At 39.8% G+C, this 23,181-nt stretch overlaps 1 protein-coding gene across 6 annotated transcripts in view; it reads left to right on the top strand.

Annotated features, from left to right (window-relative positions):
- The window catches only part of celsr1a (cadherin EGF LAG seven-pass G-type receptor 1a), an 81,298-nt gene that overhangs the window by 35,968 nt on the left and 22,149 nt on the right, over positions 1-23,181 (top strand). For 4 of the 6 annotated variants that reach the window (XM_034131426.1, XM_034131427.1, XM_034131424.1 and 1 more), the window contains exons 4-9: positions 1,529-1,751; positions 3,405-3,520; positions 5,180-5,268; positions 12,881-12,961; positions 21,447-21,604; positions 22,905-23,068. In XM_034131426.1, the coding sequence (XP_033987317.1) occupies positions 1,529-1,751; positions 3,405-3,520; positions 5,180-5,268; positions 12,881-12,961; positions 21,447-21,604; positions 22,905-23,068 (831 nt within the window). The remainder of the gene's footprint in view (positions 1-1,528; positions 1,752-3,404; positions 3,521-5,179; positions 5,269-12,880; positions 12,962-21,446; positions 21,605-22,904; positions 23,069-23,181) is intronic. The other 2 variants (XM_034131429.1, XM_034131428.1) reach the window with 1 other exon arrangement.

Genomic DNA, 23,181 nt, shown 5'->3' with positions numbered 1-23,181 from the left:
CTCTCACCTTCTCCTCCTGCTCCCCATGTCCGTCTTCTCCGCTCACCCGCCATATTTTCCTTACCTACATCCCGGTGTCCCCTCTTTGAAGGTCACAGTTCAACTCCAGATAGTCAGGGCCCATCAGGCGCCATTATGGGGCTGATGACAAGCGGGCCTGATCTCTCCTCCTTGGGTTTCCGACATTACAGGGAAACAGATCCTCATAATTCGCCCTCGGAAAAAAGGATTACACTGAGGAGAGAAGGGCCATTAGCTGGTTCCAGCGCTGTGGTGTTGGGGGGTCTGTGTGTGTCCCGGGTGGAGAGATCTTGTCTGGACAGAAAGTTGACACACAACACTGCAAGGGACAGAGAGACCCATCACAAATAATATTCCAGTCAGTATTAGTGGAGGAATGTATATACGCCGAGCCAGGAAACTGAGCTAGAGCCACATGGTCATTTAGGAGGAATTTCCCATGGCAAGATCCACTGCTGTAATTAACTAAATTAAATCATAGAATCTTATAAACTCTGATATCAACATGCAGCCTTCAAACTATTTCGTGAAGGACTGACTTATGGTAACTGCCAGATTGTGGTTGGCAGAGCAAATCAAAAGTGTCCTTGTTAGCATGGATACTTCAGTTGGTCTCTTGAGGATTTTCTCAATATTTAAACCAACTCACAATAGGAATCCGGGAAAAACAACATATTAATAACCAAGTTAATAAATTACGCCTGTTAACTGCAGCTACGCACAAAGGCGTTTCATTGCAGTATTCTCCAAAATGCAAAGTTGCCTATCTCCAATTTTGATTGGGTCATTAAATGGTACATTTTAGTAAAAGGTAGACATAGCTAGTTTAAATAGATGTAGAAGTGGTTGCATGAAAGTAGGGGAAATAATTGAAGGAATTCTATAAAACCAAAACTATAATGATGCTACGGAATATTTAGCTGGTCAGCTATTGTCTGTGGTTAATCATATCAGCTTTACAGACTTTACTTAATGGAAGAATGTCTTATCTCTGTGTTCAACAATGTGTTTTCTCTTGCCATTCCCTTCTCGTGCCCCTTTTATTTCCCATCCTCTCTCTTCTCTCCAAATATGGCCAAATTACACTATAGTTAAAACCTGCGCTTCCCAGAAAAGGCCTATAAACAGGGCTTTGTTCTCCATTGATGCTCATGTTGAGATGGGCTTTTCCTCGGCTGATGTAACCTAAAAAAGTTTTATAAGTGTGCTTGACTTAAAGTCAAAGGAATCTTGTTAAAACAACTGGATTCAAAACAGATGATGCATCTGTATTTCAGTCAAGGGTGGACGTTATGCTTCATAGAAAATATGAAATGGTGATTATAGATTGATGATATGACAAGTCATTTATCATTCACATTGCCCTGCACAAACAGTGTTGTCTTAAGGTTCCAGACAGCAGATATATCGCCTCTTTAAACCAAGGCAGCAGTGAAGGTGTAAACCAAATAACAAATGAATGTCAAATCCTACAGATTTAACTGAACCCCCCCCTCTCTTCTAACAGGCGAGCACTGTGAGCTGAATGCATCCTCCGGCCGCTGTGAACCCGGTGTGTGTAAGAACGGCGGCAGGTGTGTCAACCGGCTGGCGGGAGGTTTCATGTGCCAGTGTCCACAGGGAGAGTTCGAGAAGCCGTACTGTGAGATGACCACCCGCAGCTTCCCCGGACAGTCCTTCATCACCTTCAGAGGCCTCAGGCAGAGGTTCCACTTCACCATCTCCTTCACGTGAGTGCTTTCCTTGCTTCCTTTGCTACTTTTTTTTGTTTCATCTCTTTACCAATAACAGTATGGAATACATTCTAGATACATGTTACTCACTGTTTGCTAAGTCTTATCCATCTTAGTCAGTTTCTTCAAGCTTTAACACTCACTGACAGATTTAAAGCTAGCACTAGCTAAAGAGCTAACAATAGCCTTCTTTAGCTGATACAGATGGCTACATACATGCTAACAACCATGCTAACCATTGCAGCATATAAAATAATTAAATAATGTATTTACTGGACTGTAAAGATGTTCAAAAGTGTTGGATTTACAAAATCATGGCTGGTAAACGTGGATAATGTTGTTTTCTTTCCTGCACTACACACCTTTTCACAGCAGCAGTACTACATGTCCGTCCTACTTGTAGCAGTGTGTGTAGCAAACTCTAATTTGGAGAGTGTGTGGAGCTGCACAAATGAAAAACAGTTGAGTTTAAAGAGCTAAAGTGTGTCAACCGGCGCGTGTCCAGACATGTACACACTTTTTCATTGTGTCCAATTCCCTTCAATAAGAGGAAAGAAGAAGCAATCCTTCTTAACGTGCAATGTTATGAGGTGTGCTTGTGAAACTGCTGGAGGAAAAAGATAACCCTGGCTCAGCAAAATTGCAACACACAGTAAATATTATTCCCTTTACCGGCAATAGGTAGGATGAGTTTAATGGCGACACGGTGACGGTGAGAAAGGTTTGCAGTGGAGTGAAAACAGGAAAGGCTGTGTGATGAGTTTCTCTTATCAGTGTTTGGTTACAGCCATCCTGACTTCCTGTCCTGTCGGCCTCCCTGGCATCTGCCGGCTGACTCCTCTGCCCTCACCTTACACACACACACACACACACACACAGCTATGTGAACTTTGTACCATAGTAGTGTAGGTATTTCAAGGTTCAAGGTTCTTTATTGTCAAACTAACATAGCTACAGAGTAATTATGTCGTTGAAAATCTTAGGTCACAGGCTTCTCCAACAATGCAACATAATAATACAGATAGTAAAAGTAATACAAAAAGAAAAATAGTTCTAAAATAAAGTGAGAGAGAAAAAAAAGTGGAATAGTGCAGTACAAGTCTATATACAAGTTATTGGAATGATATAGTAGATAGATATTACTAAGTAGCAGATGAATGTTATGAAATTGTTTCAGCAGTTCAATTGTTTAACAGTCTCACAATTGAACTGCTGAAACAATTTCATAACATTCATCTGCTACTTAGTAATATCTATCTACTACCAACAATACTACTACCGGGTCTTACTCCCTCTCTGCGGCCCACCAGCCTTCACACTTCCTGCCTTTCCTTTCCGAGTGACTTTTCCTCAAGAGCTTCTTGGCCCTTTCATCATAAAGCTATCCGCAAGGCCTTCAACCGTGAAGTCCCGGTCTGTTTGAGTTGGATAGGTGCTTAGAAATGTGACAGGAAACATGAGCTAGAGTAGAGGAAACGATTGAAAAACGTCTCACTTTGGACTTTAAAACTGAATAAATTAATCATTTATACATCAAAAATCAAAGCTAATTTGTTGGGTTTTTGACAACCTTTTAGAAGGAACTGGATCTCCATTTTTGTGTTTGATCTGTTCTTGTAATTTCCTATAAAATCCAATTTGTCTTTGCAGGTTTGCTTCCAGAGAGAGGAACGCTCTGCTTCTCTACAATGGCCGATTCAATGAGAAGCACGACTTCATCGCTCTGGAGATTATTGACGAGCAGATTCAGCTCACATTCTCTGGAGGTGAGTGTGTGTGTGTGTGTGTGTGGTGACCACTTTAAGTATTTGTTGTTATTATCAGCTATGTTATATGTAGATAAACGCAAGTGCACTTAATCTGAAGTGGCTTTCACAAAGAGACGGCTAAAAAACTCTAATCATATTGCGGTTTCTTTGAACAGGGGTGTGTATTTTTGTGTGCAATCATGTATCCAAATGTACCAGAGTTTTAACATGTACTTCAGTGGGTGTTTCTGTGTGTGGTAAGAGATATGGGTGTGTTTTTGAAAGCAGCTGCTTCCTCAGAGAGGGAGCTGTCAGACTGATTAATGATGGTACAGACATTAAACTAGCCAAAAACACCCAATACACACACAACACACACACAGACAAATGCCAACAATAATTGGACCAACCATTAAATGCTTTTTTTAACAACCAAGGCAAATTATTAAAGCATGTATTGACACAGAAACATGCATGTACACGCACAGTTCATGTGCAATGAAACCATAGGTGGAAAAAGTACAAGTACCAGGATTAAAATGATTGATTAATTATTGATGCATTGATTTATACAACACTCAAATGTTGCAGATGATAACATGCTTTATATACTTCTAGTTTTGGAATCTTTATCTTATTTTATTTTAACATAAACTAATACATTATTTTTAATCTTTTCATTTTATTTTGTATTATTATTCAAAATCTTCACAGTAACTAGCAACTTAAGTTGTCAGAAAGATGTATCAGTACAACATTTGATTCTGAATCCCAGTGAAGTAGAAGTATAAAGTAACAGAAAAGTACCTTAAAATTGTACTTAAGAACATGATTTAATTAAATGTTAGTTGCTTTCCACCCCTGAATCACACACTCACACAATAATTATGCAAACTGGAAACTGTTGGATTGCAGATCAAACACATTTTCTCCGGGCTTATGAAAGATGTTTTCAGAGTCGCCCTATTTTCCCATGGTGCGAGGAATTCAGTCCTTATGATTATGTTGGGCGAAGCTTGTTTGGGAGCCGAGCCAAGTCCCCGTTTAAAATCTGAAATATGACTTAATGTCAAAAGCATGACTCATCAAATAAAATACTTAGAAACATGATTCATGGTTAATGAGAGTAGTGCGGAAGAAATCCCTTTTCTTTTTTTATTCGCAGTATTTATCCTCCAATGCGTTTTGACTTAAATGCAGTATAGGGCAAAGCAGGATATAAAATCACTTCCTTCTTTCTCTGTGCACAGCTAGAAGACTGATCCATCACTTATTAAGCCCCTCTCACACACACACACACACACATCACTCAGTGTTGCCGTACTGTTTACTGATTTCCAGAGCAGTGGATTCCTGCCCCTGCTCCTCCTGCCCTTGACAAACAGAGTAAACCCTCAGTAAATCTGGTGCCATTGTGCTGTACAATCTTCTCACTGAGACCCATTGATACAGACTAATACTAGCTTTCTCAGTTGATTTATGATCATGGTGTGTGTTAAGGAAGTTCGTAGAGTTTGCCTTTAATGATATCTAATCAATTACCTGTGGTTGAGCAAAATAGACATTTCTGTGAGCATTCAGCAGCAGATGTTCTCAACAATTTAAATTACGTTATATCTATAATTCACTTTTCCCTCTCTTTCCTCTCCCTGTTCCTCTTCTTCCCTCGTCTTCCAGGTGAGACAAAGACCACAGTGTCTCCATACATCCCAGGGGGGGTCAGTGACGGCCAATGGCACTCGGTCCAGCTCCATTACTACAACAAGGTAAAAAACAACCTACCAATGCTCCGCGTCATCCAGTCGAAAATTTCCTTTTCAGCATTTGAAAATGTGTGATGGGATTAAAACATGGCATGACCCTTCAGATTTCGCTTCGGAGATTTTGTAATATGAAAGAATCTCCATGAATATTGCACTTTTTCCTTCAAGTTCATTATTAGCCAGTGTTGAGAGTTGATAAGTTCAGGGGTGGTATCGTGGGAGTGTATGAAATGTGGCTTTCTTTGAAGCTACAGAAGAAGTTGACTGCTGATTCGGGAGATTATTTTTACAGAGCAGGTTTGATTTATGACGTTAACTCTGACACAGGTTAACCCCGCTTGCCTTAGCATTCCACGCTAAATTATGGTATAGCTTTTGTGGAAAAAGGGCAGGGGCCTGGCATTGGCTTCAAGGGTCAAAAGTTCATCCACTGTCCCACTCACAGTTTACTGGTAAATGTATATGTATTTCTAAGGCAAGGGCCTGTAGATACTCTGTTATTGTTAAAATCTCAATTGAATACTTTAAAAATTATTATTTTTCACCGCCAGAAATCTTTGTTTCATTCACAGTGTCTAATGTCGTATTTTGGTACGTTCCCACCTCTATGGTTCCCACGATGGTCTTCTTGCGTCTTTATTAAATCCAATCCCAGACAAGAGACAGCGATTATTTCACAAGCTGTCTCATGTATCCTCTTCACTTGTAATATTAGATTATAAGAGCTTACATTGCCGTCAATTGCTCTGGTGTTAATTTCTAACAAACTTCCACAGCTTGCGGGTATCATTCTTATAACAATAAACCAGGCAGGAAATAAGATGCACTCGCTTTCTAAACATGTATGTTCAATAGTTTTATTATTCCGGTTTAACTGTATAAATCATCAGAACAGGTTAGTCTGCTGTTTGTGGCGTTTTATCTTAGTTAGGTAAAGAATATATAGATATATTATTTTTACAATTTGATGTTGAAACTCTGATTCGTTTCCCATTTGCAATTGAAACCATTCCATTTGACCCTTGTGGACCTAAGACACACCATGTGCCAGCCTTATTCAATAAGCTATTAAAGCTAATATGCTAACTTCTTAAATGCAGTTATGCTATTTTCTGACAAAAGAAATCCATCCCCCTTTTCATTCACTTTTGGGTCTATAGTCATGTATCCAGGGTTCGAGTTATAATCTGAGCTTTATGGGGGTCTTTAAAACGTGGCGCACGCGTGTAAGCACACACACACACACACACACACACACACACACACACACACACACACAGCAGCAGCAGCACTCTACTTACTACAAACTTAAATATGAAAAGGTTCAACTACGCACACACACACATCATCTCGGCTTGCGCAGCACGCTCACAGGCATAGATTGCGCAATCATTTATTATTATTTATAGCCTATTTACCTCGTTAATGTAAATAATACTCATTACATTGACACATGCATTATTTGTGATTAAAATAATGGTTGTTGGTAATGTATTAGCGACCCCCACAGATGTATGATTTCACTGCTTTCATAGGAGCTCAGACCCCTCCTTATGGAAGCCCAGCTCCCATTGGCTCCCACATAACTCGAACCCTGCATGTATCCAACGCTGTTAGCCATAGCATAACTAGCTGACCCAACACTTCCAGCATCATATTTCAGCAGCACCTGTGTTCTACAACTTGTTAAAGAGAGCGCCCTGCTTCTTGGCCTGACGCTAGCTTACAATGCAAACCTTCTCACATTTCACAGGTTGTTCGCCTCTTTCTTGTGACCATCTTTAGAGCGCATAGCATACTTGGTAGGGACGTCTTCATCAAAGGGAGTGACTCAGGCTACCATACTGTACTCTGTTAGCCACAGGGTGACATGTGTAGCTATTGTTTAAGGCTGCATGTCTGCCTAGAGACAATAGCTTAAACCTTGTACTGCTTTGTTAGCGTTGCTGCAAGGTCCCTAACTACCCTAGATATTTTTTGCAGAGTACAATCTGTTGCCACTAAAGACTTCTTTGTTTTGTTTGTGCATTGGGTTGTCTGGTATTTGTCGGGACATCTCTATGGAAACAAAAATAGATTAAATTCCACGTCCCAACATATTTCCTGCTTTGTGGCAGTTCTGTGCAGTTTATTCTTCTGATTGATTTAGCTTCACTGATCCTACAGGCTTCCTCTTTGCTGCTGTTATACCAACCCAGTCTCACGGCATTTCGTGTTATAGTCACGAAATTAATTTAATCTATTGATTCGTGTTCACCAACACGATTTTCGCATTTTTTTCGTGTCACACAGAACGATTTTAAAAGCAATGTATTTCTATTGGTAGTATGTTTCGTGCCTGCACCACGTCTTTTTGTCCGGTCGGGTCTTGGAAGACCGGAAGCTGTGTGGTTCATAAACACATTTTCTTACTCAATATCTTACCTTAAGCCTAACCCTATCCCTTTTATTTTAAATTGTATAATGTCTGAGTTTTTTTGCCGTCAGTGAGGAAAAGAAATGGGGCTCAGAGCCTCAGAATACTGACATCTGTATTTTTTGTCATCTTTTTTTCCTTCTAATTTGTTATTATTTGGTGCAGGCACGAAACATACTACCAATAGAAATACATTGCTTCTAAAATCGTTCTGTGTCAGAATACTGAAATCTGTATTTTTTAAATCTGTTTTTCCTTCTAATTTGTTATTATTGCTTTTAAAAATCGTTATGTGTGACATGAAAAAAATGGCGAAATCGTGTTGGTGAACACGAATCAATAGATTAATTTCGTGACTATAACACGAAATGCCGTGAGACTGTGTTGGTTATACGCACACACAAGAAGTATGCACACAAACGCATACTTGTTACACCAGTATTAAGAGTCCTGGTGTTATAAGCGTATAAAGCAGGGGATGTGTGCGTTCCACCAGTGTCAGTCTCAATGCAAACCAATAATTTGCAAAGCTGGTGACACATTCCGTTGAATTAGCCTGAAGCTGACTTTAGCGCTGACATAGGGTCGGCTTTTCTTCATGTGTTAAATGATCAGTAGTTGGATTGATGGTAATTTAATCCCACATCAATTGCTGGAGGGTTTAGTGGAAATATATATGGCAGAAAGCAGTAATGTTCTCACAATACATCAGAGGTGTTGACATGTGAATGTGCAGATGTGAATAAAAGCACACTACTGTATGCAAGAGCAGTCACACACACGTTTCTGTGCAAAGCTAATGTTAGCTTGCTAATACAGCCGTTGTGACCTTTTTGGATTAAAGAGTAAAATAAAGATGAAAGATCAAACTAATCATCTTAATCTTAATCAAAAGTAACGCAATATACCTCAAACTACATTATGCCACTTAAGTTAGCCCATATCAAATTTAGCCTACGTATAATGTAATTCTTAACTAATTAAAGATGAACAAATACATTCAAGTGCCATCACACAAACTAGTTCTTACTGTACATTTAGATTAGTTGTTGCTAAATGTTTATGCTCAGTAAATATTTGCCAAATGTAAATGCTGCATAGCTAACTGAACTAGCTAACTGACTGAAGCTAACCAAAAACAGAGTAAGCTAGCTAAGATACGTAATACAGTTTCAAAATAGGAGAACGGTAAACAATGTGAAATTACAATTACATTTTTTTTAAAAACATCTCCTCAAACTAAAACAAAACGTAGGCTAATTCCCATAACGTTAGCCTATGTTAGGTTAGCATTATTTAAAACTTCCTTTTTCCACCTTCTATGCTATGTATCTAATAAAAAAAGCCATAACATGTTTTATCCGCCTATTAAAACTGTTATTGTTGGCAGTTCTTTTTACAACTTGTGAAACTTAGTTACACTGTACATTCAATAAAAGCTGTTTCAATCCAGTGTTGTTCGCCAACATGAGCACACAGTTGTTTTTTAACGGTCCCAACGGCACACTCACATAATGCACACACTTGCACGCACAGACGGTGATTTACTAGGTCAGATGATGAGGCGGTTGAAGTTGTGCAGGTTTGTATGGGTGCCCCCTTTTTAAAGCCGCTGCTGCTCTCCTTTTAAGAACCAGGGTGCCTCTGCTAAAATACAGAGGTCAGAGGTCGGGGGAGGGTTGGCATGACAACAGACGTGGACTTGCCATTGTAGCAAAGATCTAGGTCGGTTGGAAAGCTGTCTGCGTGTGTTTGCATCAGTGGGGGGCACACAAACAGAGAGCTACTCTCTGTGTGTGTGTGTGTGTGTGTGTGTGTGTGTGTGTGTGTGTGTGTGTGTGTGTGTGTGTGTGTGTGTGTGTGTGTGTGTGTGTGTGTGTGTGTGTGTGTGTGTGTGTGTGTGTGTGTGTGTGTGTGTGTGTGTGTGTGTGTGTGTGTGTGTGTGTGTGTGTGTGTGTGTGTGTGTTTTGAATGTGTGCATATGTCCGTACTGCCATTAGAGATTTTACACAATAGAGGTGGTAGGATAAAGACATTTTTGAAATTCCACGGTGCGGAGTCTCAAGGACAGTTTACTGTGTCAGCCAGGCAAATCTAAACAGGAAACACACATAACACACAGATAGAACGCGTCGATGGGTATTCTCGGAGCAGGAGGTTTTGTCTTGGGTTTTGATGTGTTGCTCACTACAGGAAATGATGTCTCTCATTGCAGGAAGTGATGTTATTTAGCTGGACACTGGGCAGAATGTCAGTTAAATGATGATTATATCTGTCAGACCACCTGCATGAGTTAAATCAGGATTATATATATACGCAGAATAGGAAAGAAATGCCTGATTTATTATTTAATACCATTTACATTTTCCATAACCACAGCCATAATCTCAACATGATCCATTTCAGAAATTCATACATTTGTCATAGAAGTTTTGTCTAGAAAGAAAAAGCTTTTTTTCAACACACCCTCTCCACTAAATAAAACTAGGAAATGCAGTTTGGAGACTCTGGAATAAAAAAAAGTTTAAGTGAAGAAAAAGTTCTTGTTTTGTATACATTTAAATGAAACTTTTTATCACATGACGTTTGCAGCATTTTGTGGCTTTTGCATGTCAAACTTTCTTTATTCGAGTTGATTTGATGATCTTGGCAAGTACTAATCCTTAATGCAAACCCTTTAAAAAGAGTGATGACAGATAAAATTACTTTGTGGTTGCATCCTATATGATCCTTTCCAATAAGTCTTCTGCTCCAGGCTTATACTCTTGCTTATTATGATTTCAAATGGAAAGCGATAAACAAGAAAGAACTTGCAGGTATATCAATCACACTATCGTTCCTGTTTCACTGGCTGTCTTTAAACCAGAATATGAAATATGAGAATAAATGCTTATGACTTAAACATCAATAAACTCTTAATCGTCTCTATGAATAAACTATAATTAAGTTCAACGCGATCCATTCACAGGGTGTCAAATTCAGCGAAACATAGAATGAATGCAGACATGGCGTGCCTCTGTTGCATGACATGCTGCTCTGCACACTAGCTTGTTTTTAGACATTTTAATAGTTACACTTATGGTCTATGATATTTACAGCTAAGGTGTAGACGGCATTCCCAGACAGGCTTAGCTCGTTTTTATCACCTGCGAGTACCAAAAGTTCACTCTTTCTGCTTCTGCCGTTTCTCCGCTGGCTCTCACTCTGGTGCTGTTTACATGGAAAGACTTTAAGCACTAGACCATAAGTGCAAATTACTTCACAGCATAGCTTGAAGTATTTCTGAATATACTGTGTGTGCCTTCTTGCATTCCACCTCTTATGGATGTAACCCAACCCCCCATCCGTATTTGTATTTACACTTTAAGGCTGCAAAAGTGATCTAAAGATAGAGAGACACACTTTTAAAGCTGTTGTATTCAATATATGTTCATATTAACAATTCATCAAAGGGAAGGTGTTTGTTAAAGGGTCAGTTGAAGTAACAAACTCACAGATATTTAGCGTCTTTCGTTTTGGTTTTATGGTCGGAAACGTTACTGTTTTAGTTAACTCTCTTCTGCATTAATATCAACATATTACAAATTACGTTTTTGTTATCAAAGAAATTGCTTTGAGCATCAATGTCTGCTATTAAATCAATAGCTGCTACCATCTGTTCTGTGTTTTCTCTCTGCTTCTTCCTGGATGTTTTAGGGCTTATCGGTTTTCCAGGACAAGCTGATGTGCCGTCAAACACACACACATGCAGTGGATAATTGCTCTTGAAATAAATATACTGCCTTTAAGTGGTTTTGGAGTTGCCATCTATCTCCTTGTGTTGCAGTTTTATTGCTCTTAGTCGAGGGCCGTGTGGATTTCCTGGATGGCCGTGAAGACTTAGAGGGACAGACGCATGCCTTATTAGGTGTGTGGTTGTGTCATGGCGACCCTCACACACACATCAGCCGTGCATAGGGATGTGTGTGTCAGGTTGACTGCAGCACCATGTGTTTCTGAACAAATGCAGGGAGCATGTTTTTGTATTTTCTTTGCTAAGTGCTTCTTTTAAAAGGTTAAGTAGTTATTTTTTGTAGGTGAAGCCCCAGACTCTACATTCCCCTGCAGGGTGTGTTTTTAGAGGAAGGGGCCATGTTATTCTTTGTTCTTCTTGATGTGGGTTTCCCCAGACCTCAGACAGTTAAGGTTACCATCACAAATAAACACACACTTTGCATTTAAATACCAGAAAGTTTCATTTTCCAAATTGAATTGCATGTGACAATTTAAACATGTGTATTCCATGAGGAAAACTGTTGCTTTTAGTCATATTTCTATCACACAGTAATGTTACTTTTATGCTTCCAAACCCATGTTTCATGTCAGTGTAACTACTTATGTTGACATGTGGAAGCTGGTTTTTGGGTTTCACATGCTTGTTCCCTGTCTTTTTCCTGCTGTAAATTTCGCCTGCTCTTGGCATAGCGTAGTATTTCACAGTGTGATATAAATCTGTCAGAGACATCTTTGTCCAAAGGCGGCAGCGCATGAGTTGTTGCCTATTGTCTGAGGAGGTCGGAGAGGTGTTTTTGAAGTGGGCAGGAAGGAATTATGGTTTACTTTAGATGTCATTATTGTTGGCAAATTGGCTGGTAGCAGATCCAACCACAGACACTTAAGCACGTATGTCTCGGTCTGCACCATACATGCAGCACATGCACACTACAATGTAACTCTGAAAGGGATTGTTCGGATTGTTTGAAGTAGGGTTGTACATACCCATAGTCCTTTTATTACCTACAGTAGATTGTGGCGGCATGCTTTTAGTTTTGAGAAACAGGCACGCTAACACAAGTTAAGCAATGAAGAGAGGACCACCTAACACAATCCATATCAGTAGACTGTTAGCTATATTTAGAATATGCTTAAGCCTTACCTTACTAACAGCAGCTCTTTCTGATGGGAAGCTGAAGCCACTCTATGCTCTTCCTATAGTCACCAGACTCCATTGGTTAGTGCGTTTGGTTTATTGTGTGACTTGTGTCCTCTGTGTTTCTGCTGCTTTGTTGTTCATTGATGGGTATTTCAACTGGAGAAACGCACTTGCATATACATGACAACATCAACATCATAACACACACACATGTAGTGACGTGGCTTGGTTGTGGGCTGCAGGTCTAACGCGGTGTGTGTCTTTCTCCCACGGTGTTTCTCTACCAGGAAGGGGGGAGTCTGATGGACTCCAGCGGGGCTCTGCGGCTCCCTCTCTATACTGCCTGGCTGGAGCTCAATCAGAAGGAGGTAACCTCTTACCTCTAGCCTATAGTCCCCATGGGTGCCCCCCCGCTCCCCCGGGTATCATGTAGTCCCTGCTCTGCTTCTAGTACAGTCTACTGGACTATCTCTGCTGTACATGCTTACCTCACAGAGGTAACATGGCCTCTAACGCTAGAGTGTTGGCTCTTATTTAGCCTGCCTCTGGTCTGGACTATAGAAGAGGCTGCTGTAGATTTCGGTGTGGTTTCTGGTTGGCTGTAGCAGTTCCCGTGTGACTTTCTGCATTCTTCTGTCTCCTGTTTTTGACGTCTTGGTGAAGTCATTAACAAAGCAGCAACCATTCCTAAAAAATATTGCTCTGTAGCGATACTGCTGGTCAAAAACTCCACAGGGTGACTTAATAAGTGCAAAACAACCCCTGCTTTGGCCTGGTGTTGCATGCGGTTGCTCTCACACTTTTCTGTTAAATAATTGTCTAATGTTTCTCTAGTGGACACAGAGGTCAGGGTCTGACTCCATGAGGCAGGTAGGGACAGTGGGTTGTTTTATATCAGACGTGTCATCTCTCAGGCTCTGTCTTTGTTACTCATACCTAAAAATACACCCCAAATGTATATGAGCAGAACTGTCACAATATCTTCTTGCACATTTGTCAGCTCTCATTGACTTCATGCATTGAAGTTTGTTCAGGTGAAGTAAACATGTCTGAGCCTTTGCAGTTGGCAGGCTGCAGACAGGTAGGTGAGAGACACGTTGAGCAGTGAGTGTGTTTTCTTTGGCAGCTTTGAGCTTGCGGAAGCATCGATTCTGTCAGGGAGGATTAACAACTCTCAGAAATCGTCTGAGATGGCTCTTGTAATAAGCAAGGACAGCAAGTCTCTCGAGGCTCACACTCTTTTGTTTATACTGTATTATTGTTAAAGGGATTTCATTGTGATTGTATCCTTAATCTTCACTTGTTACACTTAGATGCCTAATGGGCATCAGTGGTTTGTAATTGGATAATTGCCTATTTATTTGTCTGTATGTAAGTGTGTATGTATGTGTTTGTGTGTGAGTAACAGCACTTGTGAAGGGGTTTAACTGATACTGCAAGATACTGCTTATGGTAAAAATACTAAATATTATATTATTTTTTAAAGTGTACATTCTGTAATATCTATTTAAGGCATGCATTTTGAGCAATACCAGTTGATAATGGTGCATTATGCCGTATATTGCACATACAATATGTTCACAACTAGATATAGGACAGTATTGTGTGTATGACGCATGTAATGAGAACCATATAACACTGATGTACTAATACTAAGTAAAACACTTCAGCTTTACTTTAGACACCGGTAGATAATAAATCTGCTTCTGAAGCTCGAAGAGGTGAATGAAGCCACATATAAAGAAAGGGGGGGTCTCAACACAGGTGTTACGAATTGGTCGTAAAACACCTTCATCGGTTTAGCTTTTTCATGGTCATATTTATTTCTCTTGATGATTGAGTTGACTAGTCAGGAAGAGCAGATGTGTACAGCGTTGTGTCACTGAGGAATGAAGATACATCTGATAAATCTGTCACTGCAGACCGCCTTCATACATGACTGCCGAACCCAGTACATCTTTGTCTTTCACATGTCTAATTCTCTTCACCTTCCCTCAAATTTACATTCCATCCTCCTGTGATGTGAAGGAGTGTGTTTCACTGAAAGTAGGACATTTCACACAGCTCACCTAGCATGACCTAAACCTCTTATTAATGTTGAGAGATACAGACAGTGGAATTTAAGGGGGGAAAGAATAGGAGAGATAAAAATGAATAGTGTATGAAGTGAAAGAAGACATCTATATGGTTTATGACCTCCTCCTCTTGCGCCTGTCTCCTCATCTTATCTCTTTCCACTAATGTTTTTCTCTTATCTCTTATATGATCCCTATCAAGTTCAGTTTTATTGTGCCACTGCTTTTACTGGTACACATTAGCATCAGTCCTAGTGTTCCTTAATGGCTTTATCCTGTGCTCTCCATAAGGCTGTATGAGATAATGGTAGATGGTCAATGTACAACAGCTGTGGTCTCAAAGGTCAGATTTAGATAAGTGGTATATATTTTAAATGTGTAGGATTGAAGGTAGCTTTTTTTCAACCCAGGAATGTTTTACTGCAACAGAAAGGAATTTGGTTATTTGACTCCAAGACCCATAATTCATGTTAACTTGAAAAACAACATATTGCTAACTATGATAAATCTAGTTTCTCGCTGTCGGGAAAGAACCATTTATTTTTTGGCCGAGACTTAAATACGAGATTTGACACCATTAGTCTGTGCGCTAAATGCCTCTAAAGGTAGAACGAGGGAAGGTTAGCTTAGCTTAGCTTAAGTCCTGTAGTAGCACCACAACATGAAATTATGTTCCCATCATTTTTGGTTCTGATAAGGACACTTGTTGGTGCAGCATGAAACATTTCAAAATTCACACTGCTATCATTATTTTTGTGAGCTAAAATGTGGCAACAAAATGCCATTCCCATTTGATCATCATAACTAAACATATCCAATGTCCTTATAAAAGAAGACAGAGGAATAAAAGCCAAAGATCAATCCTGGAGAATAAATCAAATGGACAAAACGTGCCTGTAAAATATGCTTTATCAAATGCTTGAAAACATTCCACCATACGGTAATCCCATTGATGTCTCTGTACAATCAGGTGGACATATTTGTCCAATTGTCAAAGGAATTTTTTTCCAACCCATTCCAGATAGTATACAGTTACCTTTACATCAGTTTTTGTGTCGTCCGCTTATTTGTTTTGCTGCTTGAAAGCTACAAGCCAACAATGGCCGCTGCCCATCTGTTACACTGATGGAAAGAAGTGTGATGAGGTAACATATAGGCTTGAACACGGGACATCGTAGCCTAGCGTAGAGCCTCTGGGAATTATGTGTGTGTGTTTGTGTGAGTGCATGTGTGTGTGTGTGAGTGCATGTGTGTATAAAGTTGTTTTTTGGCCCTGTCATGCACAGGCTAGTGTGTCCCACCTTCCCTTTGGCAGGAACACTCTCTGTCATGTCCACATTACCTCACCTGCCCTCTGGCTTTGTAAACCTAGAAGTGTGAATTATTCAAACACACACACACACACACACACACACACACACACACACACACACACACACACACACACACACACACACACACACACACACACACACACACACACACATACACTCTTGCGAAAGATACTTGTTTGGTTTAGTGCCCATCTTTATTTTGGCTCCAGTTTATGTAGCCAAAATATAACAGACATTTTATGGATACTTTCTGACAATGAAAACATGTTTGCTTCATTCTTATTGTTACATACTGTCCAAGAGGAACACAGCAAACCCAACTTAAAGCAAGTGTAATTCTTATCAGTCAGAGAAACAATGGCGTTTCCTGAGGCGATCCCAAATCAAATAAGACTGTGCGCCGTTTTTCCTTTATTATCGAAGTGAACCGCGTGGCCGTCTGCAGCTCCGCTAGCCACTTCCTGCCTCACACGCACACAGATACAAACTTGCTGCTTGATCACTCAACACACACGCTTAAACACATTCTGCAGACATCCTTCCCATAGTTCCCCAAACACACGCATAAACACATAATGACCCAAGAGTATTCCTTCCATCCTTCCCTCCACACACACTCACACTCACACTCACACACACACACACACAGACACACACACACACACACACACACACACACACACACACACACACACACACACACACACACACACACACACACACACACTCCTGGTAATTAGTGACCACGTTCTGACAGTGTTTTCTGTCCAAACTGTCGAACTGTGTTTTGCATGTAACTCAATCTGCAGAGCAAGCTTCTTCATCCCGGCCGCGGGGCTGCTTGAGATATAATGTCGGCTTTGACAGGCAGCCCAAGGTTGAAAGAATTGTGTGTGATAGTTTGAGGGAGAAGGTGTGTGTGTGTGTGTGCTTAATTAGAGCTATATCCTGCGTGAGCACTGGATGTTGGGAAAAAGTGTGTTTTTTTAATTGCATGTGGCATTACTTGGTGTATTTTCGTACGTGTGTGTGTGTGTTCCTCATTCCGCTCGTGTCCTCTGCCCTCCACGTCTTTGTGGCTAGCTGTGGGGATCAAGTGCGTTACCATGGCTGCGGCAAGCCTAGCGCCCCTGGAGACGACACGTTAGAGAGAGAGAGGGGATCTTCTGCGGCCCAGAGTCGGGCGGAGGGTAAATGAGAGGCTCTCATGGGGCCCCTCAAAGAGCGGGCCAAGTGCAGCAGGGGTCAGAAAGAAGCCTGAAACCATATACAAGTTGGACCGGGAATGGTTACAAAGCTAACACACACACTCAGCTAACTAACACCAATTTTCCAAAGATTTTCCAATGAAATTAATAAAGATTTTAACTAAATATCATGGTTTAAGCCTTGAAATAAAAGGATTAAATGATAAAATGACCGCCACCCGACTCTGGATAAGTGGTTCACATTGGATCGATGGATGGGTATACCAATAAACAATTTTGAGTATAATATCACCTCTTATTTTTGAATATTCATCTAACAGAGGCTTTTAAAATTGGCAAACAAAGAGCTTCTTAATACTAAAATAACCATATTTCTTAAAGCCCTGTTAATCGGGTATTCCCATTATTTAGTTTTGAACCTCAATGAAGATTTCAGGGCAGTGATCTCCATGTGTAAAGTTTGTGGAGTTGAGATGACTACATTACTTACATTGATGACTGACATTACTTACATTGTCACGCGTCAGATATTTGGTTTGGATACTATTCTGATTGGCGTGACTGACACGGTGTGTTTGGCAGTATTCGTCGGTGTCACTCATCCGTCCAGTGAGTGCTTGTGAGCATGTGTTTTAAAGTGGTGTAGCGTGGGAAGTGAGCCAGCAGCAGTGATGTACTAACAGCTGCGTTAATGCTCCTTATCCCCTACATATTACACACACATTACACAGACACCTTAAATACATGTAGCGCTTACACACTGTGTGTATATACATGTCAGTCGATGAGTTATCAGCCCATGTAACAGCTGCACCCCGAGTCGTATGGGTTGCGGGTCCATTATGAACGATATCTGGGTATCTCCGCCTCTCCTGTGTTTTGCTTCCTGTCTTATCTCATCCCTTCTTCGCTGGATTGAACTCAAAAGAGATGATAAGATTGTAATCAGTTAAACTACAGATTCCTCTGTTAGAAGAGTCACCAATAGAGAGAATGTCTTTATCAGAAAAACTACCTTTTGTTGCCCTTGAAAAGGTTTTCTACGGTCATCAGACTTTCCCTCTCATTTTTCACTTTTTTGACATTTCAGGAAGTATATTCATCAATATGACACGCACAGGCATGAGATTGATTCACATCTTTTCCTCTCCCTCTTGGAAATAAATCAAAGAACATCCGAAATGATGTACTGCTCCTTTAAAATGCTACTAATCCTAGTGTGTAAGTAGTTGTTATAAGAAGAATTAGGGAACTTCTTCTCTGTTGCCCCTTAATATCTTCAAATCTATAAAGATTTATGTAGAATGACAAAAGACAGACAAGAAATATGTCAAAAAGTAGAATATCGAGCAAAATCTCAAGCGTTTTTCCCACTGAATCAGAATTAATATATATAAAATTGTTTCCCTCTTAGGAGACTCACTACAACAAAACTCACTTACAGCACACTGTCCAATCACAATGATTATTAAACGTCTGCTCTCTGCTGTGAATGTTGGCACACAAGAGTAGACTTTTTCCCTTTCTCTTATGCCCTTTTCCTTTCTATCGGCCCTGTTGAGCATCTCTGAAAACTGCTCTTTGTCTTCAGGCTTTCATTGTTCTCCTCCTGCTGGCGGCATTATACCAACTTATTTCCAGCTTTGGGCTCCAGGCTTTGCCACTTTCTGAACAAAAGAGCTCTCTCTGTGTTTAGTTTCCACTCACTTGATCACAGGCTTTTCTGATTTGAATAATGCTGCTTGTGCCAACTGTTTACTTGTTCACACGTGATGGTGGAAGGGTTAACACAAGTAGGCACCTGTAGATAGAGAGCAGGGGGGGGGGGGGGGGGCTAGCCAGTGATAGGGGTGTGGTTTCCTACTACTATGATTGCTTTACATGCCCCACATACAATACAGTTATTCAAAGATACTAACAAAGGGAAAAGCATGTGACTAAACAGCATGAACCCAGGCTCTGTACATTTCATTCCATTTTGAACTTCTTCATTGTAAATACAATTATGATCAAGTAACATTAAAGCTGCAATTATTGAACTGGTGCTTAGTGGAATGACCGAAATGAATCAGCAATTTTTATATAATAATTACTTAATAATTTCCCCAGTTTTTAAAATGTGTTTTTTGTCTTATATTATAGTAAATAAAAAAGTTTGGGACAAAAAGACATTTGAAGATTTACCTTATGATGATGGATGATAGTTTTTCCTTTATAACTTTAAAAAAAACATTACTTTAACATGTTGCTAATAACAACATCCAACTAATTATGTAGAACCGCAGAAGAATTACGATTTTGTATGGTAATGTTTACATCTTGGATAGCATCAAAATGTAGAAAATAAATCAGATTATTAAAGATGAAAAGAAGAAAACAGCAATGGCGTCAGAGTATTGTTCACTCTCCCTTCCTGCTTGTCTTTATGGAAAGTGTGAAAGTGTTTTTGTGGCAGTGATAAACTCCCTGTGGGTTGGAAAATATGTCCGGACCGGAGTCCACCTGAGCCAAAATAGACACTGCTTCCCTCTGTCGCTCATTTTGACCCGTCTGGCCGTTTCTCTTTGTCTTTCCCTACCAGGCTCTTATTTCTGGTCCGTCTCCTTCCCTATTTTTGTATGTAGCTTGTTCTTTTTTCTTTCTTTTTTTCCCCTCCTCCTTTGTTTGCAACGACCCACCAGTATCTCATTACTCTAATCCTATTTATGAAGCAGAAAAACACATGCACACACATTGTCTATCTATGCATGCCTCTCTTCTCCTTTCTCCATCTGTCCCGCTTCTTTTGTCAACTTTTTTCAACATCATATGAAAGATGGCAACGCAACACAATGTGTGAGATAAGATAATAACAACAAAAACAAATTATTTTGTTTCTTTGAGCTGTAAACTGTAAATGCAACCAGCGTGGTTTAAAATCTCTTTTGCTCTCACAGTCAAACCTCTAAACAGTGTCTTATGTAAACACTGCGCTGTGATCATTTCTGGGATCTGTAGTCCCATTGTTGTGTGTTGTTGTAGTCATGAGATGTTGATAGCAAATAGTGGTACCTAATCACTTTTGATCCATTGTAAGCCACCCACAGCACGAAAGTAAAATGTTTATTGTGCAAATTCACTGTACATATGTTAGTACAAATTGCCATATCAACTTTATTCATCTCAAGAATACAAGTTTATTTTTTTATTTCCCAAAAATTGCTCCAAATTGTAGCTTTCAGGTTTATGAAAGGAGTGTTATTTAATTGGTGGAAACATTTATTTTATTGAACTCCTCAAATTCCTCCTGCTTCCTGTTCCAATGCCTCTATTGTTGAGTAATACGCTCCACTGCACTTGGGTCTCAGGTTAGATATTGCCAAAACTAAAGCGATTTGGTGGTCCGATTTCCTAAGCTGATCAACATTTTCTAAGATCAACGTTTGTCGGCTACGATTCTTGATGGAGGAATTAGCCTACTTTGTAATCATTAGGTGCAAGCTAATGTACAATGGGCTTTTTGTGGTTCCTAAGCCATTAGAAAACGTTGTTCTTCTACTACAAGTCGGCTAAAGTCAGAGAAACAATTGTTTGCGTAGCTCTGACCTGCACTGATCAAGCATCGAAACTCAGCCAAGTTTCTCGAATTGAAAGAAATCAAGCATTACACGTTATTACTTATTAATTCCATTGATATTTACCATGTCAATACACTGTAAAAAAGTTAATTTTGAGCGATTCCATGCAGTGTAGAGTAGTGGTTCTTAAAAGTTTTCCTCAAACGTACCTCCACAGCTAGATGAACTCATTTACCCCTAGATTTACAGCACCTGTCATTTATTTGAATCTGGATATTTGTTCAACTATTTATGCCATTATATTGGATTTAGTTGATGTGCCAATCTTTTTTTTTACATACAATTGAACTGTCTGATATAAGTAGGTTTGTTTAAGTTTGCATTTTTTAAAGTATGTACAATTAGCTTTTCTGCTATTATGCTATCGCTATCAATAGTCTATCCCTTAAATGTAGCTTTTTAGCTTTCTTTTATTTCACCATTTATCCATTACTCTTAGCTAACTCTTTCTCTTTGCTTCTCTGCTTGTTCGCTATTTTTCTTGTCTATTCCCAACTTATGGTGTTCAGGTGTTATAGCTGATTCAATATATTAACATTTATTGTTATCTAATTACTTGACCTGCTCCATAAACAACCTGAAAATGATGATTCTAACTTATGTTGTTGTTGTTTTTCAGCCGAACATTGGGCGTCTTGGCATCCCCCATGGACCCTCTGGAGAAAAGGTGGCTGTGGTTGCTGTGGACGACTGTGACATCTCCATGGCGATACGTTTTGGAAAGCAGATCGGAAACTACTCCTGCGCCGCCCAGGGCACCCAGACCGGACAGAAGAAGTAAGATAGTCTATTTTGTCTTGGTAAAAATATTGAAATATCGTTAACACATTTTAGCGCTTGGTTAAAGTGAAAGGGTCAATGTACCGGTAAAAGGGAAATGCGACAAAGTGCAATGGAAAAAGATTAAGAGGATAAATTATGAGCATGCTTCTTTTTGTACCATTTTATGACGCCATCTTTTTTCGCCCTCTTTTTTGCAACTGGACAAATGGCGCCACCTACTGCTTACCTAACTGCTCAATATATAATAATCGCATAACAATGCTGAATGCAGTCTTTCGTGTTTTCTTTAGCCGATTTTCTCAACATTCAGTTTAAATTTGTGATACATTTGTGTTGCTTCTGTCTTTCTCTGTTTAGGCCTTAACACGCATGATCTCCAACACATACCACACACACACACTCCGCACACAAACTAGTCAGACTAATTTGTTAATATGTTCTACCTTAGGGGTTATGTTAAAGTGCCTTCATTGCAAAAGATTACACTGTACCCTCCCTTCTTTTTGTCTTCTAATCTGAGTTCATCCTCGTGCTGTCAAACATGGCCTTATACACTGCAAAGCTCGCCTCCACACAGGTTTCAACCGATTGACTGTGTACCAAACACTAATGAGTTTTTATTTTTAAAGCGTGAGACTTTTTTTTAATGAGCTTTATGGAGAGCTAGCATGCTGGGACACATTTAGTTTGCAGAGGGTGGGGACAGTCAGGGAGAGAGCTTCAAAGGGGAGTTAATGAGGTTACATTCCTTCAGGAACTTGTTGCACAGGTCACAGAGGCTGAGAGGCATTTGGAGGATACTCTTACTGAAATATACAAATATACATACCCTGTTTTGTTGTGGAAATTGTTTTGAGTGAGATTAAGGCACACAGAAGGACATTTCAGTTTAAACTTTCATTTACCATAATTAGCAATATTTTGTATTAACTTTGAACAAGGTACAATATGGATGTCACATACCGCCACATTTTTTACGAAGGTGTCAGGAGTATTTATAATATATAAAATACAAATTTAGGTTTTAGACCAGTACTGTGACCAGAGAAATGCCACTGACCAGAACAATTTTCAAAATTATATTTTTTTCGATTCACTTGTACACTCTTTGCAAAGCTCTGGTATCCTTGTTGCAACTACAGTATGTAGAGATACAAATAAGTGTGTGTGCATGTGTCCACTTAGGCCTCTTTTTTTTCTGGTTTATTTTAAACATTGACAAATATTCATTTAAAGGTGATTTTCTACATTTTGGGTTTCAGCCTAATCCATTTTCTGTCTATGTCTTCTGCAGGTCACTGGACTTGACTGGTCCGCTGTTGCTGGGCGGGGTTCCCAACCTACCTGAGGACTTCCCGGTCAGGAATAGGGACTTTGTGGGCTGCATGAGAAACCTCACCATCGACAGCAAACCCATCGACATGGCCAGCTACATCGCCAACAACGGCACCGCGGCAGGTATGATATGCTGCGTGGTAAACTTAAGCCATGCTCAACATTGCTTATTATTAGGACAAATACTCTTGCTGATTATCTACTTACTCTTCACAAATTCATGACAATCTATGTGT

Source organism: Trematomus bernacchii, unplaced genomic scaffold (genome assembly GCF_902827165.1).
Source record: "Trematomus bernacchii unplaced genomic scaffold, fTreBer1.1, whole genome shotgun sequence".
Taxonomy (NCBI): Eukaryota; Metazoa; Chordata; class Actinopteri; order Perciformes; family Nototheniidae; genus Trematomus; species Trematomus bernacchii.
This window is presented reverse-complemented; position numbering and strand designations above follow the sequence as displayed.